The sequence below is a fragment of the Oncorhynchus masou genome, chromosome 22 (assembly GCF_036934945.1).
Source record: "Oncorhynchus masou masou isolate Uvic2021 chromosome 22, UVic_Omas_1.1, whole genome shotgun sequence".
In the NCBI taxonomy this organism is placed as follows: domain Eukaryota; kingdom Metazoa; phylum Chordata; class Actinopteri; order Salmoniformes; family Salmonidae; genus Oncorhynchus; species Oncorhynchus masou.
This window is the reverse complement of record NC_088233.1, coordinates 35,211,724-35,232,262: the sequence shown is the minus strand read 5'-3', so window position 1 is coordinate 35,232,262 and position 20,539 is coordinate 35,211,724. Positions and strand designations below refer to the sequence as shown.

General features: G+C 45.4%; 1 protein-coding gene across 1 annotated transcript in view; it reads right to left on the bottom strand.

Moving 5' to 3' along the window:
- Nucleotides 1-20,100, bottom strand: part of zgc:152891 (uncharacterized protein LOC767741 homolog) — a 32,546-nt gene extending 12,446 nt beyond the window's left edge. The window contains exons 1-12 of the mRNA XM_064930014.1: nucleotides 20,040-20,100; nucleotides 19,173-19,332; nucleotides 18,710-18,950; nucleotides 18,421-18,502; nucleotides 7,531-7,620; nucleotides 7,098-7,213; nucleotides 6,804-6,976; nucleotides 6,422-6,565; nucleotides 3,378-3,581; nucleotides 2,436-2,522; nucleotides 2,136-2,305; nucleotides 1,748-1,869 (exon numbers count right to left, since the gene is read on the bottom strand). Coding sequence (XP_064786086.1) covers nucleotides 1,748-1,869; nucleotides 2,136-2,305; nucleotides 2,436-2,522; nucleotides 3,378-3,581; nucleotides 6,422-6,565; nucleotides 6,804-6,976; nucleotides 7,098-7,213; nucleotides 7,531-7,620; nucleotides 18,421-18,502; nucleotides 18,710-18,950; nucleotides 19,173-19,328 — 1,585 coding nt within the window. The 5' untranslated portion in view covers nucleotides 19,329-19,332; nucleotides 20,040-20,100. The remainder of the gene's footprint in view (nucleotides 1-1,747; nucleotides 1,870-2,135; nucleotides 2,306-2,435; nucleotides 2,523-3,377; nucleotides 3,582-6,421; nucleotides 6,566-6,803; nucleotides 6,977-7,097; nucleotides 7,214-7,530; nucleotides 7,621-18,420; nucleotides 18,503-18,709; nucleotides 18,951-19,172; nucleotides 19,333-20,039) is intronic.
- Nucleotides 20,101-20,539: the final 439 nt, after the last annotated feature.

The window sequence follows — 20,539 nt, the reverse complement described above, 5'->3', positions numbered from 1 at the left end:
ATATAAAACTGTATTTTTTTGTGAAGAATCAACAACAAGTGGGACACAATCATGAAGTGGAACGACATTTATTGGATATTTCAAACTTTTTTAACAAATCAAAAACTGAAAAATTGGGCGTGCAAAATTATTCAGCCCCCTTAAGTTAATACTTTGTAGCGCCACCTTTTGCTGCGATTTCACCTGTAAGTCGCTTGGGGTATGTCTCTATCAGTTTTGCACATCGAGAGACTGAAATTTTTTCCCATTCTTCCTTGCAAAACAGCTCGAGCTCAGTGAGGTTGGATGGAGAGCATTTGTGAACAGCGGTTTTCAGTTCTTTCCACAGATTCTCGATTGGATTCGTGTCTGGACTTTGACTTGGCCATTCTAACACCTGGATATGTTTATTTTTGAACCATTCCATTGTAGATTTTGCTTTATGTTTTGGATCATTGTCTTGTTGAAAGACAAATCTCCGTCCCAGTCTCAGGTCTTTTGCAGACTCCATCAGGTTTTCTTCCAGAATGGTCCTGTATTTGGCTCCATCCATCTTCCCATCAATTTTAACCATCTTCCCTGTCCCTGCTGAAGAAAAGCAGGCCCAAACCATGATGCTGCCACCACCATGTTTGACACTGGGGATGGTGTGTTCAGTGTGATGAGCTGTGTTGCTTTTACGCCAAACATAACGTTTTGCATTGTTGCCAAAAAGTTCAATTTTGGTTTCATCTGACCAGAGCACCTTCTTCCACATGTTTGGTGTGTCTCCCAGGTGACTTGTGGCAAACTTTAAACAACACTTTTTATGGATATCTTTAAGAAATGGCTTTCTTCTTGCCCCTTCCATAAAGGCCAGATTTGTGCAATATACTACTGATTGTTGTCCTATGGACAGAGTCTCCCACCTCAGCTGTAGATCTCTGCAGTTCATCCAGAGTGATCATGGGCCTCTTGGCTGCATCTCTGATCAGTCTTCTCCTTTTATGAGCTGAAAGTTTAGAGGGACGGCCAGGTCTTGGTAGATTTGCAGTGGTCTGATACTCCTTCCATGTCAATATTATCGCTTGCACAGTGCTCCTTGGGATGTTTAAAGCTTGGGAAATCTTTTTGTATCCAAATCCGGCTTTAAACTTCTTCACAACAGTATCTCGGACCTGCCTGGTGTGTTCCTTGTTCTTCATGATGCTCTCTGCGCTTTTAACAGACCTCTGAGTCTATCACAGTGCAGGTGCATTTATACGGAGACTTGATTACACACAGGTGGATTGTAATTATATCATCATTAGTCATTTAGGTCAACATTAGATCATTCAGAGATCCTCACTGAACTTCTGGAGAGAGTTTGCTGCACTGAAAGTAAAGGGGCTGAATAATTTTGCACGCCCAATGTTTCAGTTTTTGATTTGTTAAAAAAGTTTGAAATATCCAATAAATGTCGTTCCACTTCATGATTGTGTCCCACTTGTTGTTGATTCTTCACAAAAAAATACAGTTTTATATCTTTATGTTGGAAGCCTGAAATGTGGCAAAAGGTTGCAAAGTTCAAGGGGGCCGAATACTTTCGCAAGGCACTGTATATATAAATACATAAATAAATAAATAAATATATATATAAAATTTAAATATATATATATAAATATATATATATATAAATATATATATATATAAATATATAAATAAATATATATAAATATATAAATATGTGTGTAAATTATTGAACAGTAAGTTTCACATAGGGTGTTATTGGTAGAACACACACACCGACCTGAGTGAGGGAGCTGTAGGAAGCCATGCGTGTAGATCTCAGTGATCCAGCTCTGCAGCTCAGAGTCCTGCTCCACATCCTGGTCTCCAAGGTAATACACATCCACCCAGCCACTCACAAATCTGCCACATGGTCACACAAAACACAACAGTAATGATGGTGCTTGTAAAAAAGGAAGTGTATTGTATGTGTGTGTACCTGTGTAGTGTGTGCTAGATTCTGAGAAATGATATCACAGCTGTAAATTAATTGTGTGCATGACTGTATTTCTGTGTGGGTCTGCGTGTGAGTGCCGGTGTGTGTACCTGTGCAGTGCGTTCAACACTCGCAGTGCATCGTGTGTATAATAGCTGTGTGTGCGTACGCATGTACGCTTGAATATGTGTACCTGTGCAGTGCGGTCCACACTCGCAGTGCGTCATGTGCATAGTAGCAGTGTTTGAGTGTGTGTATCCCTCTGTCTGCCAGGTCGTCAGGGACACACAGGGAGCGGTAACGCAGACGCTCTGTGGCTCGAGACAACAGTACAGGCAATGCCTCCAGACCACAGCCTACGGCCTGACACACAACAGGAACATGCAATTTTGTGGTTATAAACTAGCAAACATTTATAGGCATATGCACAAAGAAAATATGTGTACTAAAACATCTGCAACTCACACAAACATTTCAAGACACACGATCATACCTTGTCAAACACTCCGTTGGCAGCCAGTAGAGAGGCCCTGGCTTGGATGTTGATCTGTAGTGTGGTTTTTATGTGAGGCATCAACAACTGCAACAATAATATTAATAATAACAAGTCAGATTCTGGCTCATGGCAGCTCTATAAAATTAAATTCCAACTGCAAGGTACTAGAGAAACAGATGTGAGCTCACGAGACTTCCGGATGGTTCAGGAGGTTAACTAAACTTTCACCTATGCAGCCTGGTCTATACGTAACAAGTAAACGTAAATCAGTGACACTAAAATTAGTATGATATGTTATGTTTGGTTTATGTAGGATTGAAGGTTATTTAAGGCAAAACAAAAGGAGGTTGTTTGTTCGGGGTGGGCGTATATAACACAAAAGTTGCATGTTTAAGTCTCATCATCATTTTTAGTTGTTTTGTAACTACTTAGCATGTCAGCTAACCCTTCCCCTAACCTTAACCCAGGTAATGTTAGCCACCTAGCTAATGTTAGCGTTAGACACCCTGCTACCTACCTAACTTTAGCCACAACAAATTGGAATTCATAATCAGTAGAGGCTGGTGGGAGGAGCTATAGGAGGACGGACTCATTGTAATGGCTGAAATGGAACGGAGTCAAACGTGGTTTCCATATGTTTGGCGTGTTTTTCGTTCCATTAATTCCATTCCAGCCATTACAATGAGCCTGTCCTCCTAACTCCACCCACCAGCCTCCACTGTTTGTAACATATCATACCTATTGCAAATTTGTAACATATTGTCGGAATTGCGATTCGTAACATATCATACTACATGGAGGGAGACATATTTACGTTTACTATGTTACATCTAAACATCCAGGTTGCAGCACGATTCACAGATCTAATGAGTGGTGGTGTATTTATTAGAACTTTACCTACTATATTTACTATTTACCTGTTTATTACATACTATTTACCTGGTGTAGAGGGTGTACTTCTGGCAGCTGCCTGAGGGTGGCAGTGCAACACACCTCTCCCAGCAGGTGGGTTCTGAGAAAGTGTGAGGAAAGCTGGTGGCATTGGAAGTCTGAGCAGCGCACCCAGGTCTTAGCCAACAGCCAATCAGGGCCAGGGTCAGAGGGCAGGAACACTGGGTTCTGAGGACCAGGGGCCTGCTGCAGCTGTGGGTATAATTAGTGGTACAATAGTTTCAGAATTATCAATGTTTGTAGTAGCAATAACAGTAGTAGTAGCAGTACTAGTAGAATCAAACTAGTAATAGCATTCCCCTCTGGGTTAATAAAGTGGCTATCTGCCTGTCAGTATGTACATTATCAGTCAAAAGTTTAGACACAACTACTCATTCCAGAGTTCTTCTTTATTTTTACTATTTTCTACGTTGCATAATAATAGTGAAGACATCAAAAAACTATGAAATAACACATTGAATCATGTAGTAACCAAAAAAGTGTTAAACAAATCAAAATATATTTTATATTTTAGATTCTTCAAAGTAGCCACCCTTTTCCTTGATGACACCTTTGCACACTCTTGGCATTCTCTCAACCAGTTTCATGAAGCAGTCACCTGGAATGCGATATCTTAATCGCCATTGATAACAATACTGTACAGCCCTATTCATTGACCTGGCCAAGGCTTACGACTCTGTCAATCACCACATCTTCATCGGCAGACTTGATAGCCTTGGTTTCTCAAATGATTGCCTCTCCTGGTTCACCAACGACTTCTCTGATAGAGTTCAGTGTGTCAAATTGGAGGGCCTGTTGTCCGGGCCTCTGGCAGTCTCTATGGGGGTGCCACAGGGTTCAATTCTTGGACCGACTCTCTTCTCTGTATACATAAATGATATCACTCTTGCTGCTGGTGAGTTTCTGATCCACCTCTACACAGACGACACCATTCTGTATACATCTGGTCCTTCTTTGGACACTGTGTTAACACCCTCCAGACGAGCTTCAATGCCATACAACTCTCCTTCCGTGGCCTCCAATTGCTCTTAAATACAAGTAAAACTAAATGCATCCTCTTCAACCGATCGCAGCCTGCACCTGCCCACCCGTCCAACATCACTACTCTGGACGGTTCTGACTTGTGTGGACAACTACAAATACCTAGGTGTCTGGTTAGACTGTAAACTCTCCTTCCAGACTCACATCAAACATCTCGAATCCAAAGTTAAATCCAGGATTGGCTTCCTAGTTCGCAATAAAGCATCCTTCACTCATGCTGCCGAACAAACCCTTGTAAAACTGACCATCCTACCGATCCTCGACTTCGGCGATGTCATTTACAAAATAGCCTCCAATACCCTACTCAACAAATTGGATGCAGTCTATCACAGTGCCATCCGTTTTGTCACCAAAGCCCCATATACAACCCTCCACTGCGACCTGTACACACTCGTTGGCTGGCCCTCGCTTCATACTCGTCGCCATACCCACTGGCTCCAGGTCATCTACAAGACCTTACTAGGTAAAGTCCCCCCTTATCTCAGCTCGCTGGTCACCATAGCAGCACCCACCTGTAGCACGCGCTCCAGCAGGTATATCTCACTGGTCACCCCCAAAACCAATTCTTCCTCTCCTTACAGTTCTCTGCTGCCAATGACTGGAACGAACTACAAAAAAACTGAAACTGGAAACACTTATCTCCCTCACTAGCTTTAAGGACCAGCTGTCAGAGCAGCTCACAGATTACTGCACCTGTACATAGCCCAAACAACTACCTCTCCCCCTACTGTATTTATTTATTTAGCTCATTTGCACCCCATTATTTCTCTCCACTTTGCACATTCTTCCACTGCAAATCTACCATTCCAGTGTTTTACTTGCTATATTGTATTTACTTCGACACCATGGCCTTTTTTGCCTTTACCTCCCTTATCTCACCTCATTTGCTCACATTGTATATAGACTTATTTTTCTACTGTATGTTTTACTCCATGTGTAACTGTTGTTGTATGTGTCGAACTGCTTTGCTTTATCTTGGCAAGGTCGCAATTGTAAATGAGAACTTGTTCTCAACTTGCCTACCTGGTTAAATAAAGGTGAAATAAATTAATTTCAGTTGACAGGTGTGCCTTGTTAGACGTTAATTTGTGGAATTTCTTTCCTTCTTAATGCGTTTGAGCCAATCAGTTGTGTTGTGACAAGGTAGGGGTGGTATACAGAAGATAGCCCTATTTGGTAAAAGACCGAGGTCATATTATGGCAAGAACAGCTCAAATAAGCAAACAGAAACGACAGTCCATCCTTACATTAAGACATGAAGGTCAGTCAATCCAGAAAATTTCAAGAACTTTGAAAGTTTCTTCAAGTGCAGTCGCAAAAGCCATCAAGTGCTATGATGAATGGATGATCTCCGTATGTTCCCACCATGAAGCGTGGGGGTGCTTTTCTGGTGGCACTCAGTGATTTATTTAGAATTCAAGGCACACTTAACCAGCATGGCTACCACAGCATTCTGCAGCGATAAGCCATCCCATCTGATTTGCGCTTCGTGAGACCTTAATTTGTTTTTCAACAGGACAATGACCAAACACCTCCAGGCTGTGTAAGGGCTATTTGACCAAGAAGGAGAGAGAGTGATGGAGTGCTGCATCAGATGACCTGGTGTCCACAATCACCCTACCTCAACCCAATTGAGATGGTTTGGGAAGAGTTGGACCACAGAGTGAAGGAAAAGCATCCAACAAGTGCTCAGCATATGTGGGAACTCCTTCAAGGCTGTTGGAAAAGCATTCCAGGTGAAGCTGGTTGAGAGAATTCCAAGAGTGTGCAAGGGTGTCATCAGGCAAAGGGTAGCTACTTTGAAGAATCTAAAATACAAAAATTATTTTGATTTGTTTAACACTTTTTTGATTACTACATGATTCCATATGCGTTATATCATAGTTTTGATGTCTTCACTATTATTCTACAATGTAGAAAATAGTAAAAATAAAGAAAAACTCTGGAATTGCCAGCCAGCCAGCCAGCCAGCCAAAGATGACCGGACTCACTTGGATGGCGATGGGTTTGAGCTCCCCCTCCTGGTTGAGGTGCAGAAGGACTAGCGGGGCGGCGAGAAACTGCTGCTTCCCATTGATCACGTTGGCCGGGACACCTTCCAACATCTCGTAGTCCAGCAGGAAAATAGACCCTCTCTGTCGTGAACGCACAAAGGTGAAGTTTGAAGTTTCACACAGTGCAAATCCAACACACACCTGTGTGGTCCAGTGGTTGCTGCCGCTGACCCCGATACATGTATGCCAGAGTCAGCATATGTTCAAATACAGCCCACTGCCCTTTGACTGTCGAGTTCCATCTTTCCAGAGCTTTGCAATCTCTTCAATAAAAGCTAAAAAAAAACACTCACCGGCAGACAGGCACACACACACACACCTCTAGCTCCTGTTCCAGTGAGGATCCGTCAGGCAGGAAGGGGCAGAGAATGTCAGAGTTGATTGACAGGTTGGGAGGGAGGAGGCGTGTCTGTCGCACCATGAGAGGGTTACAGCCGTTCAAACACTGGTAGCCAAAGAACCAGTCCTCAGCCCAATGGGCCTGCACATACTCTTCAAGGGAGGGAGAGAAAAGAGAAGGATATCAAGGGTTGGGGGGTTAAAGAGAGAGAAAGGACAGGCAGTGAGAATTGGCGTGCGTGCGTGCGTGTGTGTGTGTGTGTGTATGACATACTAGCGACAGTATTCTGGCTCCCATTGTGGCTGAACATGGTCTTCAGCTCAGTAAAGCTACTCCAGGATTCAGCTCTCTCAGTAAAACCCCTTAGATACTGCAGATTGATGCCTGGGCTGAGAGGACAAATACAATGTGAAGGGGAAGACCAAATGTTTAGGTGAGGACAAACAGAATGTGGAGGGCAAACAGAAAACAGAATGTGGAGGGCAAACAGAATGTGGAGGGCAGATACAATGTGGAGGGCAAACAATGTGGAGGGCAAACAGAATGTGGAGGGCAACAGAATGTGGAGGGCAGACAGAATGTGGAGGGCAAATAGAATGTGGAGGGCAAACAATGTGGAGGGCAAACAGAATGTGGAGGGCAAATAGAATGTGGAGGGCAGACAGAATGTGGAGGGCAAACAAAACATTGACTGCAAAGGGCTGACCTTTGGCGTGTGTAGCTGAGGTTGGGTCCCAGTTCCTTCAGACTGGTCATGTCCACACAGTGAGGGACACCCTCAGCAAACGTACGCCACCTACAGGGCAGACCACCACATGACATCAAAATATTGTTACTAAAGGCAAACTCACTTGATTCGTGTAAGAGCAGCTTTGTGTGAATGAGCCTTAATGTTCTACCTTCACACCTCTTCCTCCTCCATAATGCTAACACCGATTTTAGAACTTTATTAACACTAAACCAAGTGAGCACCGACTGACACAGGACTTTCATGGGTTTTGAGAAGTGGGGCAGCAGGTAGCCTAGCGGTTAGAGTGTTGGGCCAGTAACCACTGCGCCACCCAGAAGTCCTCCCCCTGAACATTCTACACAGAATACCCCATAATGACCAAGCGTAAACAGGTTTAGATTTTAGCAAATGTATAAAAAATACAAAACAGAAATACCTTATTTACATAAGTATTCAGACCCTTTGCTATGACACTTGAAATTGAGCTCAGGTGCATCCTGTTTCCATTGATCATACTTGAGATGTTTCTACAATTTGAGTCCATCTTAGCTAAATTCAATTGATTGGACATCATTTGAAAAGGCACACACCTGTTTAGATAAGGTCCCACAGTTGACAGTGCAAAAACCAAGCCATAAGGTCGAAGGAATTGTCCGTAGAGCGCGAGACAGGATTGTGTCAGGGAGGTGACCAAGAACCAGATGGTCAATCTGACAGAGCTCCAGAGGTCCTCTGTGGAGATGGGAGAACCTTCCAGAAGGACACCCATCTCTGCAGCACTCCACCAATCATGCCTTTATGAGTGGCAAGACGGAAGCCACTCCTCAGTAAAAGGCATATGACAGCCCGCTTGTAGTTTGCCAAAAGGCACTCTCAGACCATGAGAAACAAGATTCTCTGGTCTGATGAAACCAAGATTGAACTCTTTGGCCTGCCAAGCTTGTAGCGTCATACGCAAGAAGACTCGAGGCTGTAATATCTGTCAAAGGTGTTTCAACAAAGTACTGAGTAAAGGGTCGGAATACTTTTCATTTTTAACAAATTTGGCAAAGATCAGCATGAACATTAAAATCTGATGCAATCTGAGCCTGATGAGCCATAAATTAAATACATTTTAGGAGCCCTACATTAATGACATTTAAAGAGCCCAAGCCCAAAAAGGCCCAAATGAATGTGCCGTTATCCAATACATATACTGTATGATATAGGCTACTGTACATTACACGAGACAGAAAAAAAATAAAAGTCCATAGATGTAGCTAGCTATATGCTCTATTAGGTAAATACATGAAACTAGCTCCAGTAGACAAATCTAGCTCAGGGCTTTCTGTGGTGGGGGAGCCAGTGGAAAATATATGTGTGTAGGGGTTGGTAATGTTCTCTAGTTGCGTCGTGATTGGCTCACTGTTTTGTCACTCACGAGTCACTACGTCACCGCAAAATCTATGGGGAGAGCTCGAAAATTCAAGCCGCTTGGGTGCTGCCATAGATTTACATTAGAAGTGGACATCCAAGAACGCTCAAGGTCATTGGCCACAGATAAAATGATGGCATATCACATTATATCTACCACAGCTTTGATTGGACTGTTCATGCCAACATCATACTTTTAAAATCTTAGCTAGCAAGCCTGCAGTCATCATCATGAATCAAGTCGACAATCTATTGGCAAATCCTTTTCAATAATGTCATATGAAGAGAAATTATAGATAAAAGGTATTTGTGCTCATCGACCATTTGACAGAAACATTACTGCTATTCAATTGAGTGGGTGTGTGGTCCAAGTCTGGGTTTAAGGGTCTCTTTTCCAAGATTAAAAGGATGAACATTCAGAATTGCCCATGCTGTCAATCCAACATGACTTCTGCCGCTCTCAAAACAACTGGAAGCTCGGAACTGGGAAATCTCAGACTTCAGTGAGTTCAAGACAACTGAGAACTCAGAAAAAAACTAGCCCCGACTGGGAAAACACGTTTTGAACGGTCATCCAACTAGGAATTGCAAGTCAGGATCTCTGGCCTCTTTCTAGAGCTCCGACCTGAAGATCACTGACGTCATCATGATGCAGCATGACCGGCGCCGACAGAGATGGCCGCCTCGCTTCGTGTTCCTAGGAAACTATGCAGTTTTTTGTTTTTTTTACATGTTATTTCTTACATTAGTACCCCAGGTCATCTTAGGTTTCATTACATACAGCCGAGAAGAACTACTGTATATAAGATCAGCGTCAACTCACCATCAGTACGACCAAGAATATGTTTTTCCCGACGCGGATCCTGTGTTCTGCCTTACAAACAAGACAACGGAATGGATCGCATGACCCAAAAAAACGACTCCGAAAAAGAGGGAAATGTGGCGGTCTTCTGGTCAGACTACGGAGACGGGCACATCGTGCCCCACTTCCTAGCATTCTTCTTGCCAATGTCCAGTCTCTTGACAACAAGGTTGATGAAATCCGAGCAAGGGTAGCATTCCAGAGGGACATCAGAGACTGTAACGTTCTGTGCTTCACGGAAACATGGCTTACTGGAGAGACGCTCTCGGATGCGGTGCAGCCAGCGGGTTTCTCCACACATCGCGCCGACAGAAACAAACACCTTTCTGGTAAGAAGAGGGGTGGGGGTGTATGCCTTATGGCTAACGAGGCATGGTGCGATGAAAGAAACATACAGGAACTCAAATCCTTCTGTTCACCTGATTTAGAATTCCTCACAATCAAATGTAGACCGCATTATCTACCAAGAGAATTCTCTTCGATTATAATCACAGCCGTATATATCCCCCCAAGCAGACACATCGATGGCTCTGAACGAACTTTATTTAACTCTTTGCAAACTGGAAACCATTTATCCGGAGGCTGCATTCATCGTTGTTGGGGATTTTAACAAGGCTAATCTGAAAACAAGACTCCCTAAATTTTATCAGCATATCGATTGCGCAACCAGGGGCGGAAAAACCTTGGATCACTGTTACTCTAACTTCTGCGACGCATATAAGGCCCTGCCCCGCCCCCCTTTCGGAAAAGCTGACCACGACTCCATTTTGCTGATACCTGCCTACAGACAAAAGCTAAAAAAAGAAGCTCCCACGCTGAGGTCTGTCCAACGCTGGTCCGACCAAGCTGACTCCACACTCCAAGACTGCTTGGGACATGTTTCGTATTGCGTCAAATAACAACATTGACGAATACGCTGATTCGGTGTGCGAGTTCATTAGAACGTGCGTTGAAGATGTCGTTCCCATAGCAACGATTAAAACATTCCCTAACCAGAAACCTTGGATTGATGGCAGCATTCGCGTGAAACTGAAAGCGCGAACCACTGCTTTCAATCAGGGCAAGGTGTCTGGTAACATGACTGAATACAAACAATGCAGCTATTCCCTCCGTAAGGCTATCAAACAAGCTAAGCGTCAGTACAGAGACAAAGTAGAATCCCAATTCAACGGCTCAGACACAAGAGGCATGTGGCAGGGTCTACAGTCAATCACGGACTACAGGAAGAAATCCAGCCCAGTCACGGACCAGGATGTCTTGCTCCCAGGCAGACTAAATAACTTTTTTGCCCGCTTTGAGGTCAATACAGTGCCACTGACACTGCCTGCAACGGAAAAATGCGGTCTCTCCTTCACTGCAGCCGAGGTGAGTAAAACATTTAAACGTGTTAACCCTCGCAAAGCTGCAGGCCCAGACGGCATCCCCAGCCGCGCCCTCAGAGCATGCGCAGACCAGCTGGCTGGTGTGTTTACGGACATATTCAATTAATCCCTATATCAGTCTGCTGTTCCCACATGCTTCAAGAGGGCCACCATTGTTCCTGTTCCCAAGAAAGCTAAGGTAACTGAGCTAAACGACTACCGCCCTGTAGCACTCACTTCCGTCATCATGAAGTGCTTTGAGAGACTAGTCAAGGACCATATCACCTCCACCCTACCTGTCACCCTAGACCCACTCCAATTTGCTTACCGCTCAAATAGGTCCACAGACGATGCAATCTCAACCACACTGCACACTGCCCTAACCCATCTGGACAAGAGGAATACCTATGTGAGAATGCTGTTCATCGACTACAGCTCGGCATTCAACACCATAGTACCCTCCAAGCTCATCATCAAGCTCGAGACCCTGGGTCTCGACCCCGCCCTGTGCAACTGGGTACTGGACTTCCTGACGGGCCGCCCCCAGGTGTTGAGGGTAGGTAACAACATCTCCTCCCCGCTGATCCTCAACACTGGGGCCCCACAAGGGTGCGTTCTGAGCCCTCTCCTGTACTCCCTGTTCACCCACGACTGCGTGGCCACGCACGCCTCCAACTCAATCATCAAGTTTGCGGACGACACAACAGTGGTAGGCTTGATTACCAACAACGACGAGACGGCCTACAGGGAGGAGGTGAGGGCCCTCGGAGTGTGGTGTCAGGAAAATAACCTCACACTCAACGTCAACAAAACTAAGGAGATGATTGTGGACTTCAGGAAACAGCAGAGGGAACACCCCCCTATCCACATCGATGGAACAGTAGTGGAGAGAGTAGCAAGTTTTAAGTTCCTCGGCATACACATCACAGACAAACTGAATTGGTCCACTCACACAGACAGCATCGTGAAGAAGGCGCAGCAGCGCCTCTTCAACCTCAGGAGGATGAAGAAATTCGGCTTGTCACCAAAAGCACTCACAAACTTCTACAGATGCACAATCCAGAGCATCCTGGCGGGCTGTATCACCGCCTGGTACGGCAACTGCTCCGCCCTCAACCGTAAGGCTCTCCAGAGGGTAGTGAGGTCTGCACAACGCATCACTGGGGGCAAACTACCTTCCCTCCAGGACACCTACACCACCCGATGTTACAGGAAGGCCATAAAGATCATCAAGGACATCAACCACCCGAGCCACTGCCTGTTCACCCCGCTATCATCCAGAAGGCGAGGTCAGTACAGGTGCATCAAAGCTGGGACCGAGAGACTGAAAAACAGCTTCTATCTCAAGGCCATCAGACTGTTAAACAGCCACCACTAACATTGAGTGGCTGCTGCCAACACACTGACACTGACTCAACTCCAGCCACTTTAATAATGGGAATTGATGGGAAATGATATAAATATATCACTAGCCACTTTAAACAATGCTACCTTATATAATGTTACTTACCCTACATTATTCATCTCATATGCATACGTATATACTGTACTCTATATTATCGACTGCATCCTTATGTAATACATGTATCACTAGCCAATTTAACTATGCCACTTTGTTTACATACTCATCTCCTATGTATATACTGTACTCGATACCATCTACTGTATCTTGCCTATGCTGCTCTGTACCATCACTCATTCATATATCCTTATGTACATATTCTTTATCCCCTTACACTGTGTATAAGACAGTAGTTTAGGAATTGTTAGTTAGATTACTTGTTGGTTATTACTGCATTGTCGGAACTAGAAGCACAAGCATTTCGCTACACTCGCATTAACATCTGCTAACCATGTGTATATGACAAATAAATTTGATTTGATTTTTTTTAATTTGATTTCAACCTTGTTTTTTTCAGAGGTCCCAGTTGTCTTGAAATCATCCTAAATGCAGATAATGCCAGACTGTGATGACAAAGTTTGATGACAAAATTTGCCTACAAGAAGGACTGCCGCGCCACCTTCCTGTTACAGTGAGCACAGCACAACAAGGTGAGTCCAAACATTTCTTGTATGCTGCTGCATAAATTATGTAATATGCCAGAGAGATATGCATATTGTCTGTAGCTGGGAAAGTAATACAAAGTGTATGTTGTGTAGCAAGATGTTAGTAGCCTATGTGCCTCACCCTAATAATTTGGTCCCTTTCCCCCTCATAACTTCTGACTTGGTGGTGCACATGAAGCCTATAGCCTGTTTTAGAGAAATGTCAACATTGAATATTGTAAGAGCTTTCATTTTCTGCTTATATGCCCCCTTTAATTATCCTACGGTTCTGGGACTTTGCCCCACCAAGATTTACATGCTAAAATTGCCATTGATTACGGACATCATTCAAACCACGAACCACAAAATGTGATTCTGGTGAAGCGCATGTGGCTAGAAAATATGATTAGAACTTTGAAATATAATAGGGCCTATTGTATAATTAGTAAGCTGACAGTGCATTCGGAAAGTATTCAGACCCCTTGACTCTTTCCACATTTTGCTATGTTACAGCCTTGTTCTAAAATGTATTAAATTGTTTTTCCCTCATCAATCTACACACAATACCTCATAATGACAAAGCAAAAACTGTTTTTTAGGAATTTTTGCAAAAACAGAAATATCAAATTTACATAAGTATTCAGAGCCTTTACTTCAGTATTTTGTTGAAGCACCTTTGGCAGCGATTACAGCCTGGAGTCTTCTTGGGTATGACAGTAAAAGCTTGGCACACCTGCATTTGGGGAGTTTCTCCCCATTCTTCTCTGAAGATCCTCTCAAGCTCTGTCAGGTTGGATGGGGAATGTCGCTGCACAGCTATTTTCAGGTCTCTCCAGAGAAAAAGTTACCATAATGAGATGATAGGTCTACATGCATTGGGAACTGTGCTCCATACCGAGATGGGCTGTCTGTTCCCAACTTGAGTCCCGATTCATCATGCAGAAAGCATAGAGAAGCCAGATCTGGACATAGCATATAATTTAACAGTTCCATTTCACGCCATGCTGTTAATAGAAATAATTCATTACAATTTACAATTTTAACCAAGAATGTTTTAAAAATTGAATGCACAAATATTGTACAATCCGGGTGTGCTGTAATCTCGTCCTTGTCACGTTCTGACCATCGTTCGTGTGTGTTTTCCTTGTTTTAGTGTTGGTCAGGACGTGAGCTGGGTGGGCATTCTATGTTGTGTGTCTGGTTTGTCCATTTCTATGTTAGGCCTGATATGGTTCTCAATCAGAGGCAGGTGTTAGTCATTGTCTCTGATTGGGAGCCATATTTAGGTAGCCTGGGTTTCACTGTGTGTTTGTGGGTGATTGTTCCTGTCTCTGTGTTTTGCACCAGATAGGGCTGTTTTTGGTTTTCCACGTTTGTTGTTTTGTAGTGTTCATGTTTATCTGTTTTAATTAAACATGAATCAATATAACCACGCTGCGTTTTGGTCCTCCTCTACTTCACCACAGGAAAACCCTTACAGAATCACCCACCAACCAAGGACCAAGCGACGTGGTAAACGGAGGCAGCAGGAGAAGCGACAGGTGCAGCAGGAGCAACAGCAGCAGCAGAAGCAGCAGCAGGAGAAGCAACAGAAGCAGCAGCAGGAGATGCAGCAGCAGCAGGAGAAACAGCAGCAGCAGCAGTGGGAGAGGCTGCACTATTTGACTTGGGAGGAGATCCTTGACGTGAAAGGACCCTGGGCAGAGCCAGGGGAATATTGCCGCCCCAAAGCCAAGCTGGAGGCAGCGAAAGCAGAGAGGCGGCATTATGAGGAGCTAGCACGGCCCCCCCCAATTTCTTGGGGGGGGCACAGGGAGAGTGTGGCAGAGGCAGGAGCCAGACCTGAGCCAACTCCCCCTGTTAACCGTAAGGAGCCATGGATGTATTCGGAGCTATCGGTGAAGCTGAGTCTGAGAGGGTCGAGGAGTTATTGGACAGAATGGAGGAGAGTGAACGGATGGGAGATGAGACACTCGAGGAGGTGTTAATAGAATTGGGGGAGTGTGAAGAGAGAGAGGAGTTGCTTTGGCGTAGTATGCAAGGCATTCGCCCTCAGGTGTGTGTCCCCAGCCCGGTACCACCAGTGCTGGCACCCCGCACCAGGCTGTCTCTCCGTTCCATCAACACAGGTGCTCCCGCCTGTCCGGCGCTACCAGAGTTTCCGCCCCTCAGTCCAGAGGCGCCAGAGCTTCTCTGTTCAGCGCCGCCTGAGCTACCCGTCTGCCCAGCGCCACCAGCGCCGTCAGTCTGCCCAGTGCCACCAGTCTGCCCAGCGCCGCCAGTCTGCCCAGCGCCGCCAGCGCCGCCAGTCTGCCCAGCGCCGCCAGTGCCGCCAGTCTGCCCAGCGCCGCCAGTGCCGCCAGTCTGCCCAGCGCCGCCAGTCTGCCCAGGGCCGCCAGTCTGCCCAGGGCCGCCAGTCTGCCCAGGGCCGCCAGTCTGCCCAGCGCCGCCAGTCTGCCCAGCGCCGTCAGTGCCGCCAGTGCCCAGCGCCGCCAGTCTGCCCAGCGCCGCCAGTCTGCCCAGCGCCGCCAGTCTGCCCAGCGCCATCAGTGCCGCCAGTATGCCCAGCGTTGCTAGTCTGCATGGAGCAGCCAGAGCTGTCAGTCTGCAAGAAGCCGCCAGAGCTGTCAATCTGCATGGAGCAGCCAGAGCCGCCAGTCAGCATGGAGCAGCCTTAGCCGCCAGTCAGCATGAAGCAGCCAGAGCTGCAAGTCAGAGTGGAGCAGCCAGAGCTGTCAGTCTGCCAGGATCTGCCATTCAGCCAGACTCTTCCAGATCTGCCAGTCAGCCAGACTCTTCCAGATCTGCCAGTCAGCCAGACTCTTCCAGATCTGCCAGTCAGCCAGACTCTTCCAGATCTGCCAGTCAACCAGACTCTTCCAGATCTGCCATTCAGCCAGGATCCGCCATTCAGCCAGGATCCGCCAGAACTGCCAGTCAGCCAGGATCCGCCATTCAGCCAGGATCTTCCAGATCCGCGAGTCAGCCAGGATCTGCCAGAACTGCCAGTCAGCCAGGATCCGCCATTCAGCCAGGATCCGCCAGAACTGCCAGTCAGCCAGGATCCGCCATTCAGCCAGGATCTTCCAGATCCGCGAGTCAGCCAGGATCTGCCAGAACTGCCAGTCAGCCAGGATCCGCCATTCAGCCAGGATCCGCCAGAACTACCATTCAGCCAGGATCCGCCATTCAGCCAGGATCTGCCAGAACTGCCAGTCTGCCAGGATCTTCCAGATCCGCCATTCAGCCAGGATCCGCCATTCAGCCAGGATCCGCCAGAACTGCCAGTCAGCCAGGATCCGCCATTCAGCCAGGATCCGCCATTCAGCCAGGATCCGCCATTCAGCCAGGATCAGCCAGGATCCGCCAGTCAGCCAGGATCTTCCAGATCCGCCAGTCAGCCAGGATCCGCCAGTCAACCAGGATCCGCCATTCCGCCAGGATCTGCCGGAACCGCCAGTCAGCCAGAATCTGCTGGAACCGCCAGTCAGCCAGAATCTGCTCGATTCATCGACCTGCCTGAGCTTCCTCTCAGTCCTGAGCTTCCTCTCAGTCCTGAGCTTCCTATGTCCCGAGCTGCCCCTCTGTCCCGAGCTGCCCCTCTGTCCCGAGCTGCCCCTCTGTCCCGTGTTATTTAGTAGGGTTGCCGTGGCTAGGAGGTCACAGAAGCGGACAAGGTGGGGGAGGACTACGGTGAAGTGGGGGCCACGTCCAGCACCAGAGCCGCCGCCGCGGACAGATGCCCACCCAGACCCTCCCCCATAGGTTTAGGTTGTGCGTTCGGAGTCCGCACCTTGAGGGGGGGGTACTGTCACGTTCTGACCATCGTTCATGTGTGTTTTCCTTGTTTTAGTGTTGGTCAGGACGTGAGCTGGGTGGGCATTCTATGTTGTGTGTCTGGTTTGTCCATTTCTATGTTAGGCCTGATATGGTTCTCAATCAGAGGCAGGTGTTAGTCATTGTCTCTGATTGGGAACCATATTTAGGTAGCCTGGGTTTCACTGTGTGTTTGTGGGTGATTGTTCCTGTCTCTGTGTTTTGCACCAGATAGGGCTGTTTTTGGTTTTCCACGTTTGTTGTTTTGTAGTGTTCATGTTTATCTGTTTTAATTAAACATGAATCAATATAACCACGCCGCGTTTTGGTCCTCCTCTACTTCACCACAGGAAAACCCTTACAGTCCTCCAAAACGCAGCGTGGTAAGTGTCCATAATATTTAATAAAAACAACAGAACACTGGAACAAAACAAAATAACATGCATCAACGAAACAGTCCCGTGTGGCGACAAACACTGACACGGAACACCCACAACCCAACAGTGAAACTCAGGCTGCCTAAGTATGATTCTCAATCAGGGACAACAATTGACAGCTGCCTCTGATTGTGACCCATACTTGGCCGAACTCAAAAACCAACATCGAAAAACAAACAGACTGTCCTCCCAACTCACTCCCTGACCATACTAAAACAAATAATAAAATAACAGAACTATGGTCAGAACGTGACATGTGCAAAGCTCTTAGAGACTTACCCTGAAAGACTGTAGTCGCTGCCCATGATTCTAACGTGTTGACTCAGGGGTGTGAATACTTATGTAAATGAGACATTTCTGTATTTAATTTTCAATAAATTTCCCAACATTTCTAAAAACATGTTTTCACTTTGTCCTTATGCATTGTGTGTAGATGGATAAGAACAAATATCTATTTAATCAATTTTGAATTCAGGCTGTAACACAACAAAATGTTGAATAAGTCAAGGGGTATGAATACTTTCTAAAGGCACTGTAAGTGACAGATGGGATCGATCTCCATTTTACTGTTTTAATTGGAAATATAACTTTTGAATGTGTCAATGTTTTCTTTATTGACGTAGGTGTAAGATAAATGATGTACGGTTTAAATTTGTCCATAGAAACAACTACCCAAAGAATAATTTTCAATGTGGTGACTTCAACGTCTGTAAAATACGTATTTTCAACATCCGTAAAATAAGTTTTATCAACGTCCATATGATAAGTATTTTCAACGTCTTTTCAAATCCTTTTGCTCCCTGGGAAGTGCCTGGTGGTAGAGTTAGGAGATGTGTTGACAGTGAGCAAAGGAGATGTGTGGGAGAGAAAAGATGATACGAGGAGTGTTGTGTATAGTAAGAGGACATTTGTTGTGGTTTAGTTGCGATACCTGATGTGCTGCTGTTTAGTGTGCAGATCTTTGAGTCTGTGGTCCTTCAGTGTTTGCACAGTCTCTGAGTTCAACAGACACACTGAGAGAGAGAGGATATATGATATGATTAAAATATGAAGTCTACACCACTTCCTCTTTCCATGGTAACGTTATGGTATGTAGTTCTCACAAATTGCCTGGTTCATCAGTGTGACGAAATAACTCTTACTCACACTTCCTGTAATATGGGGTATGACCATGTGATGTTTTTTTTTAAATGTTAAAAATGTTAATAAAACACTCTCACTGTCTCCATTCCGTAGCTCCACGTCACCATCTACAGACCGGAGCCACCTGCTACAAGGGAAGTGCTCTGCCTCTTGGTGCTGTAGCCCCGCCCCTTCCTCCTGTCTGTCACACAGCCTCCGGACCTCCACCCCCCTGCAGTGCCAGTCCAGGTCCGGGAAACCCGTCCGAGCCTCCAACCGTAGCCGGACCAGAACTACTCGACCCAGTGCCACCTCTGACCACACTCTGACCACACAGGCCTGGAACAGGGATAATGGGGGGGGGGGGGAACTTTAGGTAAAGCGCTTTGAAATTGGGTGAAAAGCTATCTAAAATGACATAATGTTTTATTAGACAACACAAACTGCAGGTTAATATACTGACAGGAGAGGGGGGGGGGGAGAAAGAGGAGGAAGAGCAAGAGAGCAAGGTAGAGTAAGAGAAAGATAGAGAGGGGAGCAAGGGAGACAGAGAGAACTCACTGATCCAGGTAGGAGGTGGTGCTGGTTGGCCCCAGCATTCACTGAGATGGGTGGGGTTTCGCCACCCTCTGAGCCAATCAGAGTGAGCCGTAGGATGCTGTATGTTCCAGAGGTGGGGGCTGGTAAGGTATGGACGATCACCTGAAATTCCTCCATGGCACTGGCCATGACACACACACAAAACCACGTATTTGCATGCACTGAGGAGATTGGCATTCTTCTGTGTTCGATATTTGAATTGGAAATCATCCGGCCATTGCTGCATCTTGTTCATGACTTGCCAACCATGCTGACTTGACATATCACTACCGTACAATACACAATGTGCAGTACAAAAAATGGCTAAATGCACATTCAATTCAATGATAGGCTTTGATCACGTTGATACCATAATAACAGTCCTTGTTATGAATAGGCCTATTTTACAGTTTTACAATTCATCATGTGTGGTTATGGTAAATAAATATGTAAAGGTGCACTATGCAGAAATTTCCCAATTGCAGTTTGTGACAAAATAAGAAATGTATAGTGTAGAAAGTCATTGTACCATCTAAATAGCTGTAACATCTTTTCAATGACCTCAAATATTGTATTTTCAACTTTTGAAGCTGAAAGTAAAAGATGCAAAAATGAAACTTAAGAACGGGAACCGATTTAAGGCTTCTTAGACTTGCTTTCAATGAGAATGACATTTATAACTCAGATTGCAATGTGAATTTGTTCTGGTCACCCAAAAAGTTACATATTGCATCTGTAATTTAACCTATGTATACTTATCATGACTCAATCAACAGTGCAAAGTTGTCTAATAACCCAGTGTTAAGTTTTATTCTCTAAGGGAAACTGAATAATAAGAGAGACACTTACCTTCTCTTTTCCTATGAAGAACACAACCACAGCATACTGCAACTGTCAGTGTGTTCCTTTTCGAAAGACACTTGTTGGTCTCAGACTAGACGTAACATAGTAAACGAAAATCCGGGACATTCAAATTAGTATGATACTGAATGTTACGTTTGGTATTGGTATGGTTACACAAGACAGACGGTTAGTGGAGGCAAAAAGAAAAGGACAGTAGTTGGTCGGGGTGGATGAGTGGTCATATAACGCGAATGTCTAACGACACAAAGGTTGCGTGTTCGAATCTCATCGCAGACAACATTTAGCTAATTAGCAACTTTTAAACTACTTACTACTTCATAACTACTTTGCAACTACTTAGCATATTAGCTAACCATTCCCTTAACCCTAAACTTAACCCTTTCAGCTAACCCTTCAACCTAACTCCTAATCTTAACCCTAACCCCTAGCCTAGCTAATGTTATCCAAATTGGAATTTGTAACACATCATACATTTTGCAAATTCG